The 25,688-nt window shown below is 37.6% G+C and overlaps 1 protein-coding gene across 2 annotated transcripts in view; it reads left to right on the top strand.

Moving 5' to 3' along the window:
* The window catches only part of LOC135701820 (calcium/calmodulin-dependent protein kinase kinase 1), a 540,452-nt gene that overhangs the window by 58,837 nt on the left and 455,927 nt on the right, over positions 1-25,688 (top strand). For both annotated transcript variants that reach the window (XM_065222751.1, XM_065222752.1), the window contains exon 3: positions 7,327-8,117. In XM_065222751.1, the coding sequence (XP_065078823.1) occupies positions 8,099-8,117 (19 nt within the window). In that variant the 5' untranslated portion in view covers positions 7,327-8,098. The remainder of the gene's footprint in view (positions 1-7,326; positions 8,118-25,688) is intronic.

The raw sequence follows: 25,688 nt of genomic DNA, 5'->3' as shown, positions 1-25,688 counted from the left end.
TTTTCATTAAAAACACATGTTTTTCAACCGTGTATATTTTTTCAAGAATCGCATTTCAATTTTGCACAACTTTCCCGAAGGGGAAAGTTGTGCAAAATTAAAATGCGATTCTTGAAAAAATAAAGACGGTTAAAAACATGTGTTTTTAATGAAAATGTAAAAATCGTGAAATTTTCAAAAAACCATGCCTTTTTACCCTTCTTACAAAGAAGGGTATAGATATCACTTGAAAAACCGACTATCGATCCGAGGCCCGGAGGGCCGAGTGTCATATACCATTCGACTCAGCTCGACAAGATCGGAACATGTCTGCGTGTGTGTGTGTGTGTGTACGTGTGTATGTGTGTATGTGTGTATGTGTGTGTGTATGTAACGAAATGAATGCGCTCACGTTTCTCAGCAACCGCTCAACCGATTTGGACAAACTCGGCGCCAAATGATAGGTCTTGGGGTCCCATTGAACGCTATTGAACGGTTTTGGAATCGGTGAACCGGTTCCGGAGATATGGCCGGAATAAGATCCGGTGAATATGGGCCTTCACGCTGGATTTAACGGAAAACGTATTAAAACCATCATGCGACACATCAAATTACTACAGAATTCAAAAATAAGATCAATGCAAGTCGTGTTAAGTGTTCCAGACCACATTGGATACACTTGGACATGTTCCGGGTACCCCGGGGAAGTTGCTTGAATATGAATTGAATTAAAACCCATTAAATCACATTAAAATACGATGATAAGGTGATTGGTAGCCTCACCAAATAGACTACACCCGGATATATTCCGGGTACCCCTAGGCAGTGGCGTAGCGTCACTGGATGACACGGGGGTGGGGGGCTTGGTCACTGATAATGAAAATAAAATAAATAAACTTGAATAAGTAAGAAGGGTCTGATCACACCATAGGTGCATAAATTCGGGTTTTTGTTTTTGATTTTACCATCACCTAACTTTGCCAGTTAGTAGCAAACATTATGAGCTTTAAGGTTCAATTTACTTTGATGCTTTTTGGAAAATTTCAAAAGCAGTTTTTTCCGACGCATTGTTTCAGATTGCAAAAAGCTCGCACTATTCGATTCCTTTTGATATTTTACACAAAATGACGCGAGCTTTTTGCAATCTAAAATAATGCGACGAAAAAAACTGCGCTTGAATTTTAAAAAAATGCATCAAAGTAAATTGAACCTTAATAAGGCTTTAAACGAAAATTTCCAAAAAGGTTTTTTTTGAGAAATCTACTTTTTTAATAATAAATTGAATTTTTTCATTGATACAAACGAAACTTTTCAAAGCGTTTATTTTTTACACAATTGCCTAAATAATATCTATAACTTTGCTGAAGACTGATTTGGTGTCGAACAAAGCGTTTCGGCAATATATATTTTTAAACTCATTAGTACTATTTTTACACAGGCCCTTTTCAAAAAGTAGTCGTGATTCAATATGAAAAACTGAGAGCACCAAATGGCGCCTTTATTAAAAATGGAACAACTGTGCAAAGTTTCAGCGTAATTGGAAATGAATAAAAATCATAAGTACGAGGGCTACAAGGTGTTTCAGAATGATAAAAACATGTTGTTAATCTTTTCTATATTGAGTATGGTAAGAATCTTGAGGATTTCATACAGAACTGGCTGTGGTCCCTCTTACCCCGCCGAGCGTTTTTACCCCGTCTTCTCCTATTGGCTTCGAAAGCTCTCAATTATAAACTGTGGAAGGGCATCTAGAATACTAAGTTGAGAGCACGCAATAAGCTAATACGCGATAAGCAATAAGCTTGAAAGGCGAAGAAGAAGACGTAGTTTGAACAAGACATTACTTCAATTTAATTAAATAAAATCATAAAATGATGACGAAGGGGTAAGAAGCTTCGATATATTAGTAGAAAAACAACAAAAATACATCATTAATATTGACGGCATAGTTTGAGATGGTTCCATTATTCTTAAACGTATTATTTTGTTACAAGTATTCAACATCAGGTAGGTTAACATAAAATTATGTCAGCTGTCGTAATACCAAAATACTGAACCTGCAAAATGTATGTCGATGCTGTGATACAGCACGCCTGTTGCGGTGCATGGTATTATGACTGTTAATAAATATCAAGCTGCCAAATTTCAAGTCCAATATAAAAGTCTTCTCAGATTGTGGGATATTTGACAGTATTTTCCAGTTTTTCTGTAGCCATTTTTGAAAATGGCGTCTAACCTAAATTTCCAGTCTATACACGGCACCTCGATTCCAAAAATACCCAAATTGTGGGGCATTTGACAGTATTTAACTGTTTTTATCTAACCGGAAGCCATCATCTTGGATTTCAAAAAGGTGTCAGACATGGATTTGCGGTCCCTACATGTCAGAACGATTCCACAAATACCTATTTTGCTGGGTTTTTGACAATATTTTCAAAAAACTTTTTTTTCGAAGTAAATCTCAAATAACGCGATTTTTTTCGCACTGATTCGTTTGACGAACTCCCAGTTTGGTTCGTAATTGAAGGTTCCAGTGTACTGACCAATAGCACTTCCATTTCTCTTCGGGAAGACAACGGTAGCCCATTTTCATGCTCCTTACCTAATCATTGCCTCAAAAATGTTACTCCGTTAAGCTCGAGAAACCACTGTACTAGTAGTACAGTAATTACCCGATTGTCAGCCCCCTTTTAGAAAATGTTTTCTGATGTTCTAACAAATCAACGCGCTTTTTAAGTAATCTTATTAATTGCACCAAAGTATACCTTCCACATTTAGAAACATTAATGTAAATTTAGGTTCTCTGAGACTGACATATACGAGCGTCAATTTGACATAAAATAGAGTCAGCTCAATCAAACGTACTTTTCGTCGAGTACCGAACTTTTCAGTCTCGTAGCATTTAATTTTACATGACATGTTTGTTAACGTCTCATCCTTTATGTCAAAGATGGATTCCGTCACGTGTAAGATTAGGTATTTCTAAGTGTGTAAACAATCTTGAAGATGAATGAGAAAGATTTGGAACTACGCACACTTCGAAAACTTCATGTAATTTTAAGTCTCCTACACGGGAAAAAAATCCGAAAAATATGAATAAAAAATCATGAAATCAAAAAACTTGTTATCCCATGAAATCATAACAATGATTCATGATTTCGTTATGGAAATTCATGATTTCATAATGCAGTCATAATAAGAATCATGACCGCATCAAGCGTTACCTGGAAAACCGTGTTCACCGCACTACACATGTATCTCTTATACGCCTTTTGCCGTCCATCTTATACAAGTACTGATAGTCTAGTGGTCAAAGTATGGATTCAATGATCGTAAGGCTCTTGGTTCGAATCCAGTCTGTTTACTTTATTTTATTTTTTAATATTTTTTGGTTTAAAAACTAAAAGTTAAGTTCATGAATTTAGTTCATGATTTTAACTTGGATGATTCATGGTTTCGGGAATCTTGGGTTCGTTACGAAAACATAGCTCATGATTTTTTTTTCATTTTGTTTATTTGGCAGGCTCAAATGTTAAAAGAATAACTTAGCGGAGCCGAGTAACATGGAATACCAATTTTGGTACTCAAAATACAAACAAAAGATATACAAATGCATATTATTAAAGGATTTTCCTGGGTGGCGATCGAAGCGGCGACAAAGCGATCTTCTCCCGTGCACGCAACTTCTTTCTTTCCCAAATTTGTTCCTCATTTTCGTTGAACCCGAAACGTGATCGCTCCTGCTGCATCTGAACATCGTTTTCCGTTGCATGCTCTCCGCTACTCTCGTCGGTCGTCGGGGTCGTCTCGTCCATTTCGTTATCTTCTTTCAACATCTCCAACCCCGTGTCCGTTTCCTGGTCGCTAATGACAAACGACGCACCTTCCACCACTACACCAGCATACGTACTGCTGCTGTTTTGTTTTCTTTCACTTTGCTTTCCTTTTTCCTTTAGTTGCTTCTCCGGTTCCTTCCGAGCCTTCCGCTTGGGACAGGAAAGCTTCCGGTGTCCGTCCGCCTTGCACAGAAAACATTTATCTTTTTTGCCATCATAAAATATATTTCCTTTGCGGTTGAAGAAATACAATGACGTGGGGATTTCCTTCTTCACATCCATATATATAAAGAGTGATACGGTCAAAATTTGGTCAAGGGAAAACGCGTGTAAATCGGTGAAATCGTTTATTTAAAAAATCAAATTAAATTTCTTTTTCAAGTTCAATTAGTATAAAATTCAGGAAAAATATTCAGTTAGGTTTCCGCTTTTCCAAATCCGAATTGCCGGGCCTTACGCTTGACCCCTGCCATCAGATTTTGTACAGCCACCTTGTCCACCTTCTTCGCCGCAGAAAGCCAGTTTGCCTTGAACTGCTTAGCAGTTTTTTTGGTCTTCTTTAGGTTCCGCTTGACAATAGCCCAGTATTTCTCAATTGGGCGGAGCTCTGGCGTATTGGGAGGGTTCTTGTCCTTGGGAACCACCTGCACGTTGTTGGCGGCGTACCACTCCATGGCCTTTTTACCGTAATGGCAAGATGCCAAATCCGGCCAAAACAGTACGGAACAACCGTGTTTCTTCAGGAAAGGCAGCAGACGTTTATTCAAACACTCTTTCACGTAAATTTCTTGGTTGACAGTCCCGGAAGCTATGAAAATGCTGCTTTTCAAGCCTTGGGTACAGATGGCTTGCCAAACCAGATATTTCTTTGCGAACTTTGACAGTTTCATGTGCTTGAAAACATCTGCTACCTTTCCCCTTCCTTTTCCCGTATAAAACTCCTGTCCCGGAAGCTGCTTGTAGTCGGCTTTGACGTAGGTTTCGTCGTCCATTACCACGCAGTCAAACTTCGTCAGCATCCTCGTGTACAGCCTCCGGGATCGCGCTTTGGCCGTCGTATTTTGTTTATCATCGCGATTTGGAGTCACTACCTTCTTGTAAGTCGATAGTCCGGCTCGTTCTTTGGCTCGATGCACGGTTGTAGACGATACACCCAGCTTATTTGCGGCATCTCGGAGAGAGAGGTTAGGGTTTCGCTTGAAACTACCGGTAACTCTCTTTGTCGTCTCAGCGGCTTCCGGTTTTCGATTTCCCCCCGATCCAGACTTCCTGGCTGTCGACAAACGTTCCCCAAACACTTTAATTACATTTGTAACGGTTGATTTGGCAACTTTTAGCGATTTTGCCAACTTTGCGTGCGATTAGCTCGGATTTTCGCGATGCGCGAGCAAAATTTTGATACGCTGCTCTTCTTGCTTGGACGGCATTTTGACAACTGAAGAGTGAATTCCAAAATCAAAATAGGAGCAACATTCTACACACACACACCTTCAAAATGAGGGGTGTTCAGGTTTTTTAAATGCAAAATTGAAAGAAATACGTCAAGTTGATATTGACCAAATTTTGACCGTATCACCCTTTACCGCGTATCCCTGTATAAACCTCAAAGCACAGATCAGATGGAAATTTCTCCCGGATGATGCGTTTAATTTTTCCATATTTCCCCAGCACTTTATCCAGCTCGTTGTCCGGTACCTCTGGTGGCAAGGCATACACACGCACATACTGGATAAATTCACCAGCATGCGACATGCGTACCTTTGCCGTCGTTCCATTCGCATAATGGAAGATTAAATCCTCCGAATTGTATGTCAGAGCATGGAGCATCGCTTCCTCTGATTTGAACTTTATGAAGACTCCCCTTTCCTCACCAATGCGATAAACAGCTTCCATTTCAGCCGGATCCGCGTCGAGTGCTTTGGCGAAATTTACAATCTCTCCGATGTTTGGTTTAGCATCATAATGGCTGAAGCTAAACTTGATGGTGTTTTTTACTTCACACATCTTGCACCGTAGCAACAAAAGGCAGAAACTGATTGCAACGAACAAAGAGCAACTTTATAATAGCGAGTCTCAAAAACAGGCTATCGCGTGGTTCACACCGAAATAAAAATTCGACTGCTGCTGTAGACAGCTGTGGGACAACTGATAGCTCATGATATCATGAATATTATTCATAACATGAAAATACGCTATGTTCATGAAATCGTGAGTCATTTATCTCACTTTGGATTTTTGATTTGTTTCCGTTTTGTTTCGAAACTTCTGATTCCATATTCAAATACGCATACACATAATCAGCACGGCATCAAAGGTGTTAAACATTTATTTGAATAAACATGCTATAGCTTTCGAACTTTGAAGTTTGTATTAGTCGATGCACGAATTAAACAATTAACGAGCCACTCCCGACCGACGACGTGCTTGTGTTGGGCCAGCGTTCGTTCGTGTAATTTCAAATCCTCCCACACCGAAAAATAACGGGTTAGCATAATTTTGAGAACACGCGTGTAAAATTGTTTGGTAAGAAGTAATATTGTGAGGTGTATGATGGAAAGTTGCAATAATATGGCCGCTCCTTTTGTCTGAGTCTTGTTAAACGTACAATTAATAAATTTTCGAACTACTTCATGGAATATTAAGTCTGTTGTTCACTTACGTATCATTTAAGAATCATATTTTTTGTTGTACGGTTATGTGAAATTATTGAAGGATAAAAGTCTGATGCAAAATCGGGTCATTAGTGTATTTAATTCACCTTGTTAAACTACAAACAATGGAATATCGGTTCCGTAAAGTTCATACGATTAAGCCTTCAAATAAATGAATTGTAAAAAAAAAAGTTCAGCTGAATCAAATAGAATCGTTGTATAATTATAGATTTCCAGGGAATTCCGGGAAATCTTTGCATAATCATAGATTTCCAGGGAATTCCGGGAAATCGATCCTGTGGATAGAAACACTAATTGGTATGACTTTCTTAGTGAAATCGTGACAAACTTTCGCTAGAAAAAATCAAAATTCCAACAGCTCTATTGGCTTCCTCAGGAATTCTATTTTTTCTACTCCTGGAAATTTCTCGCACTCCAAAAAACCATCCCATCAAACATTGAAAGCAGAATAAGAGCTTATTCCGGCAAAAGTATGCATCTTCAGCTTTAAAAAAGGCATATTCAGCACAAATTGTTCCTCCTAAAAATTCATAAAATCCACCCTAATTGGTAGCTTGCTCTGTGCAGACTTTTGCAGTCTATTGTACTCGATTACCATGTTCAATAATGTTATAAGTTCCGCATATGCCCCTTCCTGAACATGCCAATGATCAATAGTAGTATAATATCAACGTACCCTGCACTCATCCCATAGATGACTATCGATCAAAAGAGATGTGTTCGGGGTTCGAGTCGGTCGAGGGGGTATACTGGTTGGGTCACTGGGTGTGTAAGTGCAGTAGCAGCAATTTTTCTCTAATGTTGTTGTATCCCTCTCTACGTTTTTTTTTCTCCTGTAGGTAAATCATCGTCTACTGGATGGAACGTGTTTGTGTGTTCCACCCTGACAAATGTCCCAGCAGCAGCGCGGTGTGGTCAACGTAGTTAGATAGATGGGTAACTGAAATAGATTTAAGGCAGCAACAGTTAGTACATTAAAACACAGAGAGAAAAAGGGGTTTGCGGATAAAAAAAAGGAGATAGATATCAAAGTGAAAATAACAGCGGGCGCAGGGTGAAAAGTTGAATAAATTTCTTAGCTTCTTGGAGGATTTGAAGAAGGTGGCAAAGAAAGTCAGCTCCAATGAAATTGTTAATGTGATCAAGTGCAAAGTTTTTAATTGAAGAAGTCAGTGCACAAGAAGAGAAGCAAGGTAGCAGAAAAAGTTGGACTTGAGTGACATCGGGTCTTCCAGCGATAGCAGTTGAAGAAGACGGGATCAACGGAAGAAGGGAAGAAAGGAAGGAAGGAAGCAAACAAAGTGTGAGACATCAGGAGGTAGGAGAATCACTTTGTGGCAATTGTGTGAATTTCCATTTCAAAGAGTGTCCGGGTGTGAGAAAAAGCAAGCGAGTGAGAAGAGCAATAGAGCGGAAGAAAGCAGTGAAAACGGTGTGGTCTCTGGCTCTGCGAGTGGGTGGGTGATTTCCCCGGTGGGTGGCGCACCCTCAAGCGCGTAGTGTAGCAAAAAGGAATCAAAGGTGTCTGATACCGGCGAGTTCAGTGAAACGGAGCAACAACAGGCCGACCGATGTAGTGATAATCTTCCGCCGCCAATCTCGCCGTCGTCGATGGCAACTATTGATTCAGGTGAGTAGAAATGGAAGCCGGGCAATGCTTTATTACCTCCGAGTCCGGTCGGTTGCCACACTCGGTTGTCAGTAGATACGCTGGCTACTGGATGATACGGTTGGTCAGTAGTATTTAGTCCTCGTGGGAATGGGAATTTATGGACGGTTATTAACAAGTGAGCGTGAAGTGGCTGGAAATAATTTCCGTGACGGGATACATGCATCACGGGGATTCGGCAAGTGTCAATTTGTGACTTGTCGTAAATCGAAGTATCAGAGAGAGAGGGAGACATAATTGGTTTTGAGCTTGTTATAAAGTAATTTGATCAATTTGCTGAATGTTCGTCATGTGGTGGTTTAGTTGGTCATTTCCAGTCAAAGCTTTGGTTAGAATACTGTAGATCTATTTGGAAAGATTTTCATGTTTTTTCTACTACAGAAGATGGTTCATGTATGGATACAATTTTGTTTGACGAAATGATTCCAAGCTTCTCCAATACTATTTGTGGTAATTTGAAGTCCTAGAACTCTGTTTGTGCTCTAGTTCTACGAAGGATGCCTGTTACTGTTTGCGTATTGCTGCCTCCGGTAATGTGAAATCATTGCCGGCATTGGCTAGCTACCTATGAAAAGTGGACAGTATTAACTAAATTCTGATAATTATTTTAAATAGTTGTTGATGACTCCTACCTCCTCGCTGGATAAAACCGAGATAAACTTTCTTCTTCTTCGCATTTCAAGCTTATTGCATATCGCATATTAGCTTATTGCGTGCTCTCAACTTAGTGTTCTAGATGCACTTCCACAGTTATTAACTGAGAGCTTTCGATGCCTGTACCATTTTTGAATTGGTATAATTGTGTGGCAAGTCCAATCATACTTCTATGCCCAGGGAAGTCGAGAAATTTTCTAACCCGAAAAATTCCTAGACCTTACCGGGAATTGAACCCAGCCACCTCCAGCATGGTCTTGCTTTGTAGCTGCGCCTTTCCCGACTGAGCTAAGGGAGGCCTCACCGAGATAATAGTTCCTTCAAATTGTCGGATATGGCGATATCGCACGAGAACCTGGAACCTTCAGCTGATGTGCTGATTTCTCTGGACATCATCCATCCGAAAACCGATTCTGTCAGTGTAGTTAGTCCGTAGCCCAATGGAATCTCCCGTCCAGATTGTAAGAAGTTAAAAATGCCTGGATTGCCAACACCAAATCTACCTTTTTTGATCGAATGAATTTTGAATCCGCAAGTTCAATTCCTTCCGCGGATCAACAAGAGTCTTTACCTTCTGGACCCTACCTATCGACCCATCAACTCATGAACCGGGGACCAACGGCTTTACTTCCCATCCGAAGGAAGGCGTGATCAGAGATGTTATGCCTCAGAACATCCCGGCGGTGCCGACTGGGATTGAACCCAGGCCTGCTGGGGTGAGAGGTAATCACGCTTACCACTACACCACCGACGTCGTTATTTTGAGAAAAATACCAATAGATCTTTTTTAAAAACTCTAAGAGAGATTTCACTAGAACTCCAAGTCATTTGTGGGACTTCAGACGTTCAGAGTAGAATCTTGAGGTAATTCTTTTGGAAAATTCATGACGATTGTGAAGCGGATTCCAGGTTCATTTTAAATGAATATTCAAAATAAGTTCTTCGAATAATTGTGATGACAATTCAAATGAAATTCTTAGAAAATTTAAAGATAATATCAATGTAATATCAAGTGAATTCTAAAGAAAGTTTTAAGGATCTCACGATAAATACCAAGGGAATCGAATTTTGAGGGAACCATTCCAAAGGAATTCTGAGATGAGTTTTATGTGAATTCCGAGTTTAATTCCAAGAGAATCTAGAGAAGAATTTCAAGGGTATTCAATTTCGCTTTCAAACCGTCACAATCAGCGATCTTATGCTTCACGCAGAGTGAGCGCTCACGAATCGTTAAATCGCTGATTGTGACGCACTGAAAGCAATATTGACAGGTTTTATGTGTCAACTACATACTTCACAACTTCTTCTTGTAACTTATATGTACTAATTACCATTATAACATCTAATGTTTTCATAATTCGGAAAAACATTTTTTATAGCAAGTGAGTGGAAGCAACCCTGATTATAATATCTAATGATTTCATGATACTGAAAAACAATTTTTTATAGTAAGTAAGTGCAAGCCTGAGTATTCTGAGAAGAATTCCAAGCGAATTTTCTGAAGAATTTAGTGGAGAGCTCCAAGATAATTATGAGCAGAATTGTATGACAATTCTGAGGAGAATTGCATGAAAATTATAAGGAATATTCAGACTAATTCTAAATAGAATTTCTTACAGAAAGTTTCAGTAAATTTTATTCTAAACGAATTTTAGGATTAATTTTTTCTCTTTTTTTAGTGTTCTGAAATGTTGTATAGACATTTTCAATGGTCTCTCGGCGCGAATCTCAAATTAATTTTAGAGAAACTCTAAAAATAACACTGTGATAGGAAATGATTATAAAGAACATTTGAGAACATTTCATAAACATCCTGTAAAGAGTGTTGAGCGAACTTTTTTCAATATAGTTAATATATCAAAAAATCTAACTGACTTCTTGATAAGAAACTAACGATTAAAAAAAATGAATGAAATATACATTTAAACATATAACTGGATGCGATTGAGCCGTAGAGATCACTCGGCTAAATGGGTGATAATTTAGAAATTTCCCTGGCTCAAAACATCCGGGAAAAAAAAACCAAAATTCCGGGGAAACCCTGGGAAATTACAAATTGGAATCTGTTGGTCTCCATGATTATGACTAATGCAAATTTGATTTTTGCTTTATGTCAACCAAAATTAGAAAATGTAGTTCTTTTTAAAATCGTTTTCCACTCTACGCTTTATCCTAAAAGTACACAAAATATTTTTTATGAATTTATGAATTTATCATTTAATGAGTTGCTTATACGTACATTTATCTGTTGTTTGTTATTTAATATTTGCCGCTGCTTGACCTATTGTAGTGATGTCGAACATAAAATGAAAATATTATTTGCATCATAATAATGCCTTATTAGGTAATCAAATACTAATAACAAGGCAAATGCTGACAATTTTAAGACAATCAATTGTAAAGACCGCGGATATAGAAACTTTTGAAACACCTCAAATTTTTAAAGCTCTAGGACCTACACAACTTTTCTAGATAGCGGTCCAAGAAAAAATCTTACTATTCTGGAACGAGGAAAATTTTCCAAGATGGAAAGATCGTGAATGCACACGCAAATTATTCTCGCTCATTTTTGAGTAAAGTTCACTTAAATTCGCAAAAACTTAGGTCACAGGAATGAGTCAATTTTTATTCAAAGATGCGTAAATGTCACTCATATATGGATAAATGTCATTCAAATATGAGTGATATTTGCTCATATTTGAGTAGAAATTTACTCAAATGTGATTTTTTGGTCAACGGGACTCACATATGAGCCAGATTTATTTGCCGTGTAGAATATTTTGCATGCGTCTCGGCCATAACTGGAGTTTATTTATTTATTTAATCACCATATTTGACATTTTAGTCATAGGGTTTTTGATCTAATTTCCGTCCTACTAAGCACAACCCGCGCTTTACCTCTCTTTTCTGAACGAGTTTAAACAAAAAATGGAATATGTCTGTGAAAGATGACTTCTAAATTCATTCACCTTTCTATACGTACCGTTGGATTTAATAAAGAGTCACAAATTGTGGAGATATTGTTTGAAATCTAACACTGCTTCTTGATTCTAAATTCGTTCTACGAGTTTCAATTCCGTCCTAACGCATTGAAACGCCATTAGATTTTCTTCGTCCTACCGATAAACGTAGAAAAAGAGGATTCTCTAGGAGTGTTTCTTTTGTTTTGAGAACAATGAGCGTAAATATTAATATTATGCGCTCTAACTGGATTTATGTTGTAGCTAATGAACTTACGCATCCGAACAAACCTATCATTGATTTCTGCGTGGTGAAATCATTGATATTATTGATCTTTTCTGATCGATAGAACGGAAATGGGCGATTACGACGAAGTAGTGCTCTACCCTACTGACTGTTTAAATTGACTTAATCCTATTCTTAAAAACTGGTCTACTTATATTAAAATCAAAAACATCACACACATCATTAAACAGTCTGCAACATCTACGGAGAGGTTTATTATAACCGTAAGCAGTACGATGTCCGGGAGTCCACAGAAAGTAATAGTTGCGGAGACGGCGAACTGGAGTGTGGAAATTGATGTTCCCGAGCAAACAACTGCACACAGTTCGAAAAAGTAGTGTAAATTTCTGTTCAATATAGGGTAACCAACTGATTTTGGACCCCTAGAGGAAGTGAGATCACGTTTGTGTCAAAATAATATTATTTGTTTATTATTATTATGCAATTTACATGCGGTTGTGTTCGAAAGATACTCATCTTGGATGTAAAATGTCACTAGATGTTTTATTTATTGATATATACTCGAAAAATGATTCTTTTCACATCATGATATTCACATATTTTGGACCCTTCCACTTGATTTTGGACAGTGTCCATAATATATTTTGGACACACTGAATGGGAACGAATATATTTTGGACATGCTGAAGTTCTTTCAACCTATGAGCCTAAAATTAATTACGACGGTCACTTCTTCCTATCTCGCATTTGTTAGGTCCGTCTAGGTGGGAAAATTTTCAAAGAAGGTGCCGTAAAACGGGGTGAAATTGATCGCTGAGTGTACCCAATATTGTATTATGCATAATATTTTTACAATGTATACAAAGATACATTCGTACGCTTAGTAACGAAAAACATGTTACACATGAAAAAAATATCACGAGAAATTTCAGCGATCAATTTTGCCCCGCTGATCAATTACACCCCGTTTTACGGTATGCATAAAAGTTAACCCCCCGTTACTCGCGCTGTTGTACTTTGTACAACACATATAAGTTTTCCATTGCCATTTTGTTGCTGCCAATTGATCTGAAACCAACTTGTATTCCTCAAAAAACTTGTTTTGAACTAAAAATGCTAAACTTTGATTACAATTAACCCCCAAAATGCGGATAATAGAGAAAATGTAAATGGAAACCGAGTAAACGGTGTCCATACTACGTGGGATTGACTTAATTGGTTACAACATGGAATATCTCGAGATCCTGACCAGATAGAAAGTTACTGTCTTGGGCAAAGTTGTTCAGGAGGTCAAAGCCTATTTCTTAGTGTACAATAGTTCAGAATTATCTCACTTCGTGGTGCTAGTACACATGTGCAATTCTCGTGTATAAAATATCTCTAGATCCTGACCAGATAGAAAGTAAATGCCTGCAGCAAAGTTGTTCAGGAAGTCAAGCTCTTTTCGTTGGTGGAGTAGTTCAGAAATTTCACACTACGAGGCGCTAGTATATACGTGTAATTCTCGCATATACAATAGCTCGAGTTCTTGACCAGCTAGAAAGTTACTGTACTGGGCAAACTTGTTCAGGGGGTCAAGACTTTTCGACTGGTAGACAGTAGTTCAGAATTTTCTCACCACTTGGCGTTTGTATACATATACACTTCTCGCATATGATATATCTCGAGATCCTGACCAAATAGAAAGTTACTGTCTTTGAAAAAGTTTTTCAGGAGGTCAAAGCCTATTGCTTGGTGTAGAATAGTTCAGAACTTTCTCACTATGTAGTTCTAGTATACACGTTAAATTCTCTCATATAAAATATCTAGAGAGCATGACAAGATAGAATGTTACTGTCTTGGGCAAAGTTGTTCAGGGGATCAAGGCCTTTTGGCTAGTGGACGGTAGTTCAGAATATTTCACTTCATGGTACTAGTATATACGTGCAATTCTCGCATATGATATATCTCAAGACCTGCTAAAAATGTACTGTAATCGGCAAAGTTGTCCAGGAGATCAAACCCTATCATTGGTGGAATGTACATAATTTTCTCACTAGGTGACGTTGAAAGACACGTGAAATCCTTGCATATAAAATATCTCTGAATGACCCGCATAAAGGGAAAATTCTGAATTACTGTACACCAACGAAAAGATCCTAACATCCTGAACAACTTTGCCAAAGACAGTAACTTTCTGTCTGGTCAGGATCTAGAGATATTTTATATGCGAGAATTCCTCATGTATACTAGCGTTGCAAAGTGAGAAAACTCTGAACTTAAGTCCACCAGCAAAAAGGCCTTGACTTCCTGAACAACTTTGCCGAAGACAGTAACTTTTTATATGATCAGGATTTCGAGATATTTTATATGAGAATTTCACGTATATACTAGCACCATATAGTGAAAAAATTCTAAACTATAGGCTTTGAACTCCTGAACAACTTTTTCGAAGACAGTAACTTTCTATCTGGTCAGGATTTCGAGATATATCACATGCGAGAACTTCACATGTATACTAGCGCTATGTAGTGAGTAAATTCTGAACTACTGTCCACCAGCAAAAAGGTTATGATCTCTAGAACTACTTTGGAAAGACAGTAACTTTCTATCTGGTCAGGATCTCGAGATATTCTATGTTGTAACCAATTAAGTCAGAACCCTCGTAGTATGGACACCATTTACGCGGTTTCCATTTACATTTTCTCTATTATCCGCATATTTTGGGGGTTAACTGTAATTAATATTTAGCTTGTTTAGTTAAAAGCAAGTTTTTTGAGGAATACTCGTTGATTTCAGATCGATTGGTAGCTCGGCTGCAAAATGGAAATGGAAAACTCACACTGTTGTACAAAGTACAACGCGTGAGTACTCGTGTTACAAAAGTTGGCGCGAGTAACGGAGGAAATATAATATAACATAAGTAAACAACTGATCATACCATAAAAAAAATCATTCAGAAGTAAATCTTAATACGGAGACCTGACTCTATGCTTGCAGTCCATATTATTTTTTGTATGGGCTGTTCATAAACTACGTAGACGGTTTTTGAGAGATTTCAACCCCCCCCTCTTCCGTAGAAGACAGTCTCAAACACAAAATTTAAAAAATTGTATGGACCGTAGACATCTGCTAAGCGCTTCCACCCCCCTAAAGCGTCTACGTAGTTTATGAACAGCCCCTTAGTTAAATACGTTTGGGAGATAGGAAAACTTTTGCGGAAAACTAGGAACTAGGAAAACTAGGAAAACTCAGAGTGGACCACTCTACGTGTTTTGCCGTTTTTCCCATTTTGAATCGCCTGATAAACAAGAAATATATTTAAAAACAATGAATTCATATAATTTTGATTGATTTACTTACCAATTTAATCAGAAATCTGAGATAATAGCACGATCGACCAACCGGAATTTTTTTTTGTCGCTCTTTTGATGATTCTCATTTGATAAGTGTCCAAAATAAGTTGGTAACATTTTTTTACGATCTTTTTTGGACACTTTTTATTTAATACTTTTTAAGTAAAATCTTAAGGTGAAATCTTTATAAACACGTGAAATACATCTTCCAAAATCAGATAAACTGATTTGATAAAAAAATCATTGAATTGTATATTTTAGACCAAATTTAAAACAAGTACACTAACGCCGATTCCTTTTGACAAACGTCGAAACATGAAACTTTTTCGATAACATTTTCTAAAACTGCATAAATTGAGCAATTGTAAGCAATTTGAGGTGAACTAATGATCTTGAGACATAGCAAGTAATTGAAAGAATGTAATTACAACATCGACTCAGATGAATTTGAAGAAACTAGACAGTAAGCGTGGAAAATATATGAAAAGGGTCCAAAATATGTAGGGGTCCAATTCAAGTTGGTTACCCTAATGCACATAAATGTAGCGTCACATATCATATTAGTTTACATTATAAATCATGTAAAGCTCTGAGACATTTCATGCAATGTAGCAAATATTGTATACAAAAGCCCATCTTTGTAAACAACATTGTTTACAAGTTGCTCAGTTGCGTGAAAAGAAATACAAGTTGAAAGTTTACATCACAATTAAAATTCAGAATTTTTATCTGTGCAGTCAATATGATTACTAATTATGTCAAATATGACCATCCTCTGGAGAAAGACTCGGCGATTTGTTAGTGTTTGCAGTCCAATAAGCGCACATCTATGCTCGTACGGAGGTAAGCTATCTGGTTTTGTCCATGGCAGACGTCGTAATGCAAACTTTATAAACTGTTTCTGGATTCTCTCGATGCGCAGTACATGAACAGCATGATATGGAGCCCAAATTTGTACTCCATATTCAAGAACACTGCGGACCATAGAGCAGTACAGCGCTTTCAGGGCGTACACGTCGTCGAATTGTGCAGTATTGCGGCGCAAAAATCCTAGCATGGAGTTGGCCTTTGCAACTGTCATGGATATGTGCTCGTGTAAGTCATCAAGTTAGAGACTGACGAGCGCTTTTTCATGAATCCATGCTGAAACTTTGAGATTATGGGTTGAACAGCTGGATACAACTTCTCATTCAAAAGACTTTCGAGAACTTTGGCCAAGCAGTTCAGGATCGAGATAGGTCGGTAATTTTCCACTTTGTGCATGTTACCGGACTTGAAGATTGGTGTAATTGAGGCGAGCTTCCAGGCATCCGGAAAAACGCCATCCTTAAGCGATCGATTGAAAATAGAAATAACGGGAGTGGCCAACGATGGTCCACTAGACTGATGCAAAAATTGCAATTTTCGCTCCACAGTGCTCAAACGGTTTAAAAAATCAGGTCCTAATTAGCCTCCCAAAATTTAAACTCATTTGGTAAGAAACTGACTTGGTACAAACTATTCGAAGTTTATATGGAAATTACTATGGGAAAACCAAACTTTTTGTTCATTGTCTTCTACCCATTTTCCATATTGCTTTTTCGAAAAGTTCTATAACTATTCCTTCTAAGCTACAACTTTGCTGAATATCGTTTTTCAGCCAAATGTCAAATTAAATAGTTATTAATTGTTTAAGGGATTGATAATCTTATGGCATGATCAAGCAGCTGTTCTGTTAGCAACACTGTATTCTGCGTTGTGATATAGTAGCCTTGATATTTGTGCTCTTTTCTTCTCACATATGAACAAAAACATAAGTTTTCCCATAGTAATTCGAACTTTACGCAGACGGTTACGCAGATTACGCAATTGCGGATTCCACCAAGGTTGTTGGAAATGCACAGTTAAAAAAAGTAGTGTAAATTTCTGTTCAATATGATGCACATAAATGGAGCGTCACATATCATAGATGTTTACATTACAAATCGTACAAAAAGTTGTGATGCAATTCATGAAAAGTTGAAAATATTGTATACAAAAGCCTATCTTTGTAAACAACATTGCTTACAAGTTGCTCCTTTGCGTGAAATGTAATACAAGTTTACATGAATGAATGTTTACATAACAATTAAAATTCAGAATTTTTTGCTGTGTGCAAACAAGATTTTCGTGTCTTCACCGGTACAGTATCTTGGATTACATTATAGATGTTGTCGTAGAATACGGAGACGGCACAATCAATGAACAAATAACATCAATAACATCTGGAAATCGAAAAAAATAAAAGATTCCGAGATAAATTTTAAAGATTTTTGACCAATTTTTTAATACTGGGACTTAAGCATTAGAAATCTCTAAGACAAACAAGTTAAGAAACTTGTGCGACCCGGAATAATTTTTATATTTTGAATATATGGAATGCAAGTTCACAGTCCTTGAAACATTTAAATACTTCTGAAACAAACAAAGATTTTTTTTTTAAAAATCTTTGAAAAAATGTCTAGCGCAAGGTAACTTTCCTAGACCATTTTTGCTAAATATCGAAGACTTGGAAAATTTCCAGGATCACGAAGCAAAGAAGCCAGGAGCCAGGTTGGAATCAGATTTTTTATCGAAAAACTTGGAAATTTTATAATCTGGTCTGGAGAATATCGAAGATAACGGACCTGAATGTCATGAATCACGGAGATGAAAAAAAAAATATTAGTGATTCCATCAGCAACAATTTGACCGTTTTGGTCTGTTCGGAACGCTTCTTTGTCGGACTTTACACGATGATTTTTAATGAATCTTTTTAACACAAATTTGTTACCAAATCAAGCTGTTACTTGATGTGATTTTTTAAAGGCAAATTATTTACTCTTGACATTATTAGTCGTAAAAAAGTGACTTTAGTGACTAAAATTTAAGAAATAGTGACTTTAGTGACTTTTAGCTGAAAAAATGTGACTTTTTAGTGACTGACTTGGAAATAGTGACCTACCCAAGTAACATTGCAAGCTTTATAGAGGTTTTATAGCATTCTACAAGTCTAAATCATGGTCTACAGATCCCTCATAAATCCAGAAGTCACTAAAAAGTGACCTGCTACCAGCCTTGTCAAAATCTTCATCCGATTCAAACCTCAAACCTCAAAATATTCATGAACATCGGAATATCTTCCACATGGAATTAGTTTTAATGCTTAGCTGTATAATTGCCGCGAATGAATTGGTTTAAGTCGTACGGCTAATTATGGGAGCACCAATAGCTGGTACACTTAGCTCGGTTGCAAAGCAGGATGTTTCGCCAAGGATGTTGCCCTACGTTGTGATTTCAAAGTGGCGATGGATGGAAAATGGCATAGCTTCGGAGCACAATATAGAAACACTTCTGGACACTTAATTTACTTTTTATTGCCTCGGAGGATTAACGTACTAGTTTAAATAATATTCAAAATGTCTTCTCTTAAATACTAGAATACTAATAAAAAAACGATTAACTATAGATAAACTTAACTAACAATACACAAGAAAGTATACACACAACTGACTCAGTAGTGGGAATAGAACTTACATTGTTCTGTAGGCGGGCTTCGCTACCATACCAATCACGTAGAGCCCGAAGCCGATGATGTGACCGAACACAGGAATATCATCCGCTAAGAAGTAACTCAGCACGACATGCGCTTATCATAATCCAAGCTGAAAGGTCAACCGGAATGATGAAATTCTATCAAAACACGACGAAGTAGATGGCTCCGTTGAATAACCCTGGGCCACGTAGCGCAACATATATCACATATTGCTTGGCAATATTTGCACTTCGAACCGGTGCCAAAGCTTATTTCTCGTTCGAATAGCATCCTCGTGACCGTGTCAGCTTTTTCGCTACTGGATGGCCATCTTGACTGTGCCAATTTGTGCTGAAGTTCTACGAAGGTTGGCGTCTGCTGCTTTTTCTCAAGGACAGCACTGTAAGGCGGAAGCTTTGGACAATTGCCGGGATTAAAATATAGGTCGAGGTCAGTAATGAATCGTTTATCTTTCACCGGACAAGAGTAGAGGAAAGACGATGCGAAGCGTCGAGGCGTGTTCGTTTTGTGTTTATATGGATGCTTTTATCGTGGGATGATCCAGATCTCCAACTGTAGACACTGGGAGAACAAGTTGCCACAGCGATGAATTTACGATAGGGTTTTTGGAGATGAGAGTTTCAGTTTGATTGCAAATTTAAACAACTTGTGGTAAATTTTGCGTGGAGGAGTTTCATAAATTCACAATAGATTTACTTTTTACCCTTCTTACAAACAAGGGTATAGATATCACTTGAAAAACCGACTATCGATCCGAGGCCCGGAGGGCCGAGTGTCATATACCATTCGACTCAGCTCGACGAGATCGGAACATGTCTGTGTGTGTGTGTGTGTGTGTACGTGTGTATGTGTGTATGTGTGTGTGTATGTAACGAAATGAATGCGCTCACGTTTCTCAGCAACCGCTCAACCGATTTGGACAAACTCGGCGCCAAATGATAGGTCTTGGGGTACCATTGAACGCTATTGAACGTTTTTGGAATCGGTGAACCGGTTCCGGAGATATGGCCGGAATAAGATCCGGTGAATATGGGCCTTCACGCTGGATTTAACGGAAAACGTATCAAAACCATCATGTGACACATCAAATTACTACAGAATTCAAAAATAAGATCAATGCAAGTCGTTTTAAGTGTTCCAGACCACATTGGACACACTTGGACATGTTCCGGGTACCCCGGGGAAGTTGCTTGAATATGAATTGAATTAAAACCCATTAAATCACATTAAAATACGATGATAAGGTGATTGGTAGCCTCACCAAATAGACGAAACCCGGATATATTCCGGGTACCCCCGGGCAGTGGCGTAGCGTCACTGGATGACACGGGGGTGGGGGGCTTGGTCACTGATAATGACAATAAAATAAATAAACTTGAATAAGTAAGAAGGGTCTGATCACACCATAGGTGGATAAATTCGGGTTTTTGCAGTGCATTTGCTTGAGCGCGCCTGAAATGTGGTTCCGTAGATAATGTGCGGTAGCGCTGCAAGGCATGAGTAAGAGTTTCACAATATCTGTGTTCTGAATTTATCGTCATCCTAGCGGCGGGTGAATATAGCGAGCGAACGAGCAAATGCTAGAGCACTAAATTAAATTCCGTGTGCTCATTCTGCGTTGGCGGTAAGATTGTGGATAGTTCGACTGTACAATAGTTGTCTTTGATTTCGAAAAATTTAATTTAGCAAATTCAATCAAAATATTGAGAGCGTTGAAAATTACATTTGTTCTGTGATATGGCGTGGTGTTAGCAATTTACGTTTTTTTATTTGTATATGTGTGTTAGTCGGTATGCAAATTAAGCAAGGCATGGAGATTAAGAAAATATGATATTCGCAATTAGCCGTTCACAAAACTCTACCTTCTGAAGGTTAAGCTAAGTAGTAACATCGTAAGAAAAATAGAAAGTCAAGTAAAACTCTTAAAATTTGATTAGGACTACAATCTTCAACCTCTCATAACAACCGATCGATGGCGACTTCATCTCTAAATAGAACAATATTTATAACAACAACACCCAACATTAACCACTCAGTTTACAAAATAGCAGCCAACGCCAACGGCATAAACAACACCCAAAGTAAACATCCATCGGTTGTTTTCTGCTGGATGCACGTGATTGATAAAGCATGGAGCTTCATCCTCCATTCGTTGTGTCGTTTGAGTCGCTCAGTTCTGCGATGACCTCTCTATCAAGGTTTCGTTCTGATTTAAAGTCAAATGGACGCGCGCGCGAAGCATCCGATGACGACGGCAGAAAATCGACTTTCGTTCGACTTAATCCGCTTCTACGAACTGCGACTACCCAGCACTGAAGGGTACAGCCTATCGACAAGCAAACGTTCAGATTAGCAAAGGGCAGAAGTGAAAGATCGGAATTTTAATTGAATCACGCAATGCTGCTTTTCAAATAGAGAAGTTTTCGCTTTACAGCGTTCGATGAAAAAAAAAGATTAATTTCGAATCGAACTGGACTGAACGAAAGTGTCGAGCTACTAAATGGTCTCTACGGAAGAATGGAGATGGATATCACACGCTGGATCCAGCTTTATTTAGTGAGACGGAAGAGCAGAGCAAATAAAATTAATCCATTATCTCATACATAGGCAAGGATGATGCTGTTTAATATTGGAATTCTCACACTAATTGGCAGTAGTATTCGGGTAAACTTCTTATACTTATAGGATCAAAATCAAAAGAAACTTTTTTTGATGTAGTCCCTGTGTCCGGTCCCTTTCATCCATGTGCTTTTAAAGCTTTTTCTGCCCCCTAGGTAGAGTTGAGGTTTTGCGTTTTTTAGACGTAGGACTACGTAGGGTAGAGCGCTACTTCGTCGTAATCGCCCATTTCCGTTCTATCGATCAGAAAAGATCAATAATATCAATGATTTCACCGTGCACAAATCAATAATAGGTTTGTTCCGATGCGTTAGTTCATTAGCTACAACATAAATCCTGTTAGAGCGCATTATATGAATATTTACGCTCATTGTTCTCAAAACAAAAGAAGCGCTCCTAGCGAATCCCCTTTTTCTACGTTTATTCGTAGGACGAAGAAAATCTAATGGCGTTTCAATGCGTTAGGACGGAATTGAAACTCGTAGAACGAATTTAGAATCAAGAAGCAGTGTTAGATTTTAGACAATATCTCAACAATTTGTGACTCTTTATCAAATCCAACGGTACGTATGGAAAGGTGAATAAATTTGCAAGTCATCTTTGATATAAATATTCCATTTTTTGTTTAAACTCGTTCAGAAAAGAAAAATAAAGCGCGGGTTGTGCTTAGTAGGACGGAAATTAGATCAAAAACCCTATTTGTGGACTGGGGTGCAAATCAAACAAATTGTGTGATGAAATAGTGTCAGGTTTTGAACGCTTGTAACATGGTCATTTTTGTATGAAATTCATTTTTAATTACACTATTTTATTCAGATTGAATGTAAAATTTGTTTGGTATACAGATGATAATTTTTCATCAATGGTTAACTATTGCAAATTAATCAAACTTTTTAACCATAATCAACCAATCACGTGCTCGCTCGCTATGACTATCGAGAGAACAGAGAGACGAGCCGGTTCCACTCAGTATTTTTTTCTTTGCTTTTTTCTATTCATTGACCTACATCAGCAAAATACAGAGAAAAGGTGGGGCTTAGAATGGTAATCTAAATGCTTAAGCACAGACAAACAGACATAACTCTTAGAAGAAAATTCTTCAAAAATATCGTCAAGCGATTTTGCATGCGCACTAGCACCATCTATCATCCCTCGTTCATGCCATTTTTTCACCATTTGCTTTTCCATCGTTCTGTCAACGCGTCAGTTGTTTTGAATAAAAACAAAACAGATGGAAAACAGGGATGTCGGTTCTACTAAATTTTCCGTAGATCTATAGAATTGATTGAATTTTGCAGGAATAAGGATCCGTAGGAAAAATTCACAGAAGCTAAAACTTTTATTAAGAGATTTGTTTTGTTTGTTTAGTGTGCTTATTATTTTGCTGGAAACAAGTTTTTAAACGAGGTAATGCATCACTAATTAGTGGCCTTTCTACCACCGCTCATCACTTTAATGTGTGTACAGCAAAAAAATATAATATGTATCAATCAATGAAATTCATGGTGAAGTATTGAACATCAATAACTGGTAAAAGGGGTAAAAGTTGATAGAATATTACAGTCATCAACATGATTTGTTCTAGAATTCTGTGTTAATCGTACAGCGTAATATTAGGAACGAAATGACTAATGTGCAGCACTTTTGATATAATATTCAACAACTTTTTTTTCTGTATTCGTTAGATGTGGTATGTGTCTCCTGGATGCCTTGACCCTTGACCACTTATCATTTTCAAGAGTTGACATCTACTAACTAGACGTGAAAAAGAACTGGCATCACTGATAAGTTCGAAATTTGGTGGCTTGCTGAATGCTTCAGTGGCGCCACCATGACAAATGCAAGCACATTCCCAACTAAAATATTATTTGCGATGAATGTGATTGTGAGTGTTATGTCTGTTTGTCTGTGCTTAAGTAAGGGAAACGTACAAAAAATTGAATGCAGTCATCGTTTAACTACCGAGTGCTAAAAAGGGATGACCGTTGCGTTGTGCACTGAAAACTAAACTATCTCAGAGAGTGAGTAAATATTATTCAGTTGTGAGTCGCTTTTACTCATTCGTATGGAAAAATTTCTAAAAACGTAGATCACTCAGGTCACAATTCTGAACTGAGCTCTCCAGCATACAATAGGTCTTATCCATGTGAATTACTTTACTAAAGACAGCAACAAACACTGAAAACGAAACTAACTCAGATAGTGAGTAACTTTTACACATTCGTATGGAGAAAATTGATCCCAAATGAACTAAAGGGCTCCCCGAACAAAGTAGAATAACAACTTGATATCATCTAGATAACAAGCCTTGTTATCCCAGATATCATTTTGTTTTCAGTTGTTATCGCATAACTTATTTAGTTATCAGCCTTGATCAATTTTGTTATCAGTTGTTATCATGAAAAATTCACTATATATTTATTAACGATGCAAGGTTAGTTCAAAACTTTAAATACTATTCGCATCGAAACAATAAAAAATAGTGCTTTTAATCCCAAATCATATTTCAGATATCAGCGTAAGGCTTTGATATCAAAATGATAACATGATTTGAAATTTATGGAATAAATCTGTATGGCTTACAGAATTTGTTATCAAGATATTATCAATGATAAAAAAATTAGTTATTTTTGTGATATCCAACGAGCAATTTTTTGTTATCGTTTTTGTTATGTTGGCTGTTAATTCAACCACAATGATAACACATTCAGTTATCAAAAAGTGATAACCGGGTAATAGAACTTGTTATCAATTTGATATTTTACTTTGCTCGGGTCGCCCTCCCTTTGGCTAGTTGTTGCACCGTGTTGCTGGTGGGCGGGCTTAATTTCATGCTTTATAGTGGAGTGTTGGAGACGGTAAGTTTATGGCCGTTTCTGGCTCATGCCGCGATAGAATGTCGCCATGAGCAGGCGATGGGGATTACTGAGCTTCCCCTCTCTGATGAACCATTGCATGAGAAAACCAAAGATCTAGTCTAGCAGTGATAGTATCACACTTGTTACTCCTTTGTTTGAGGGCCGCGTCGTAGTACGCTTACGTATAGGCACTGACGTTGGGTGCGATACTGGCGGGTTTTGCCGCAAATCACTCTTATTTTATTTATTTTTACGCAGATAGATTTATTTGGGTTTGTAAGGGAATTATACTTTTGAAATATTCCAGAAAGTGCCCAACGGTGATCCTGCTATTTGCGTGACAAGCTTTCATTGTTGTTTTCATTGAGGTATTACTCAGGGAACAATGTTAAACACCATTTTTGTACATGGTATTGTAACTAATCTTATAAGTACTTCATTTTGATTTGGGATAAGTGTTAGAACTAGGGCTCGGGATTTCCACTGTGGCGTGCTTCTATTGTGACATACCCATACGTATTTTTGTGGTGCGACATAGTGGAAACGTGTGAGCGTAGTTAGAGCATACAACAGCTAGGAAACTAACTTCAAAGTGAAGCATTTTAGTCACTTGAAGGTGTCACCTGGTTCGAACTAAGATATAATAAATAGGTATAGGCCAAAATCAAAAGTACTTTAAACACGTTTAATTTTAGATTACAAGCACAAGTGCAGGTACTTAATAAAGCATGGGAGATATCAGAAAGTCTAATATCATTAAGTAGAGTAACAAAATAATTAGGATGCTTAGGGAGGCAACTAACCTCTAAAGTTGTAACATAAATCTTCCTATTTAGTCTTGAACTTCACTAAGAAAACTCAAGCAGACCAATAGCATTAAGCAGATCAACAAGGAGAGGAATAGTTTAGGAAATAAGTAAAAGTAAAGGTATGTGTCAATTAATAACTTTTAATCTTTTGTATGTATTGTTTTCCCCTGAGTTTATTGTACTCGATTACTATATTATTCTCTCAAATCTCTGATATATGGTTAACTTATTTCTTAGTGTTCTAGTACTTACATTTGTAAACAGCAGTCAATGTTGATCTATGAACTAAACCCTACGTGACTGTAAAATCGATCTTTCCTTATCTGGTATTGATGCATGTTTAACTTTTCGCGGCTGTCAACGCTGGAATCAACGTGCCTACGTCTACGGAGCTTACGCAGAAGTGATTCGCAATTAGGTAGAGCTTACCAAAAGTTTTTTTGAGCTTATGTAGTTTAGAATTTGTTCGGTACGGTTTGAAATGATTGATACGTGCG

The sequence above is a fragment of the Ochlerotatus camptorhynchus genome, unplaced genomic scaffold (assembly GCF_037179485.1).
Source record: "Ochlerotatus camptorhynchus isolate MF236.1 unplaced genomic scaffold, CSIRO-AGI_Acam_v1.1 ptg000177l, whole genome shotgun sequence".
NCBI classification, from domain to species: domain Eukaryota; kingdom Metazoa; phylum Arthropoda; class Insecta; order Diptera; family Culicidae; genus Ochlerotatus; species Ochlerotatus camptorhynchus.
The sequence above is the reverse complement of the archived record's forward strand: the minus strand, read 5'-3'. Positions and strand labels throughout refer to the sequence as shown.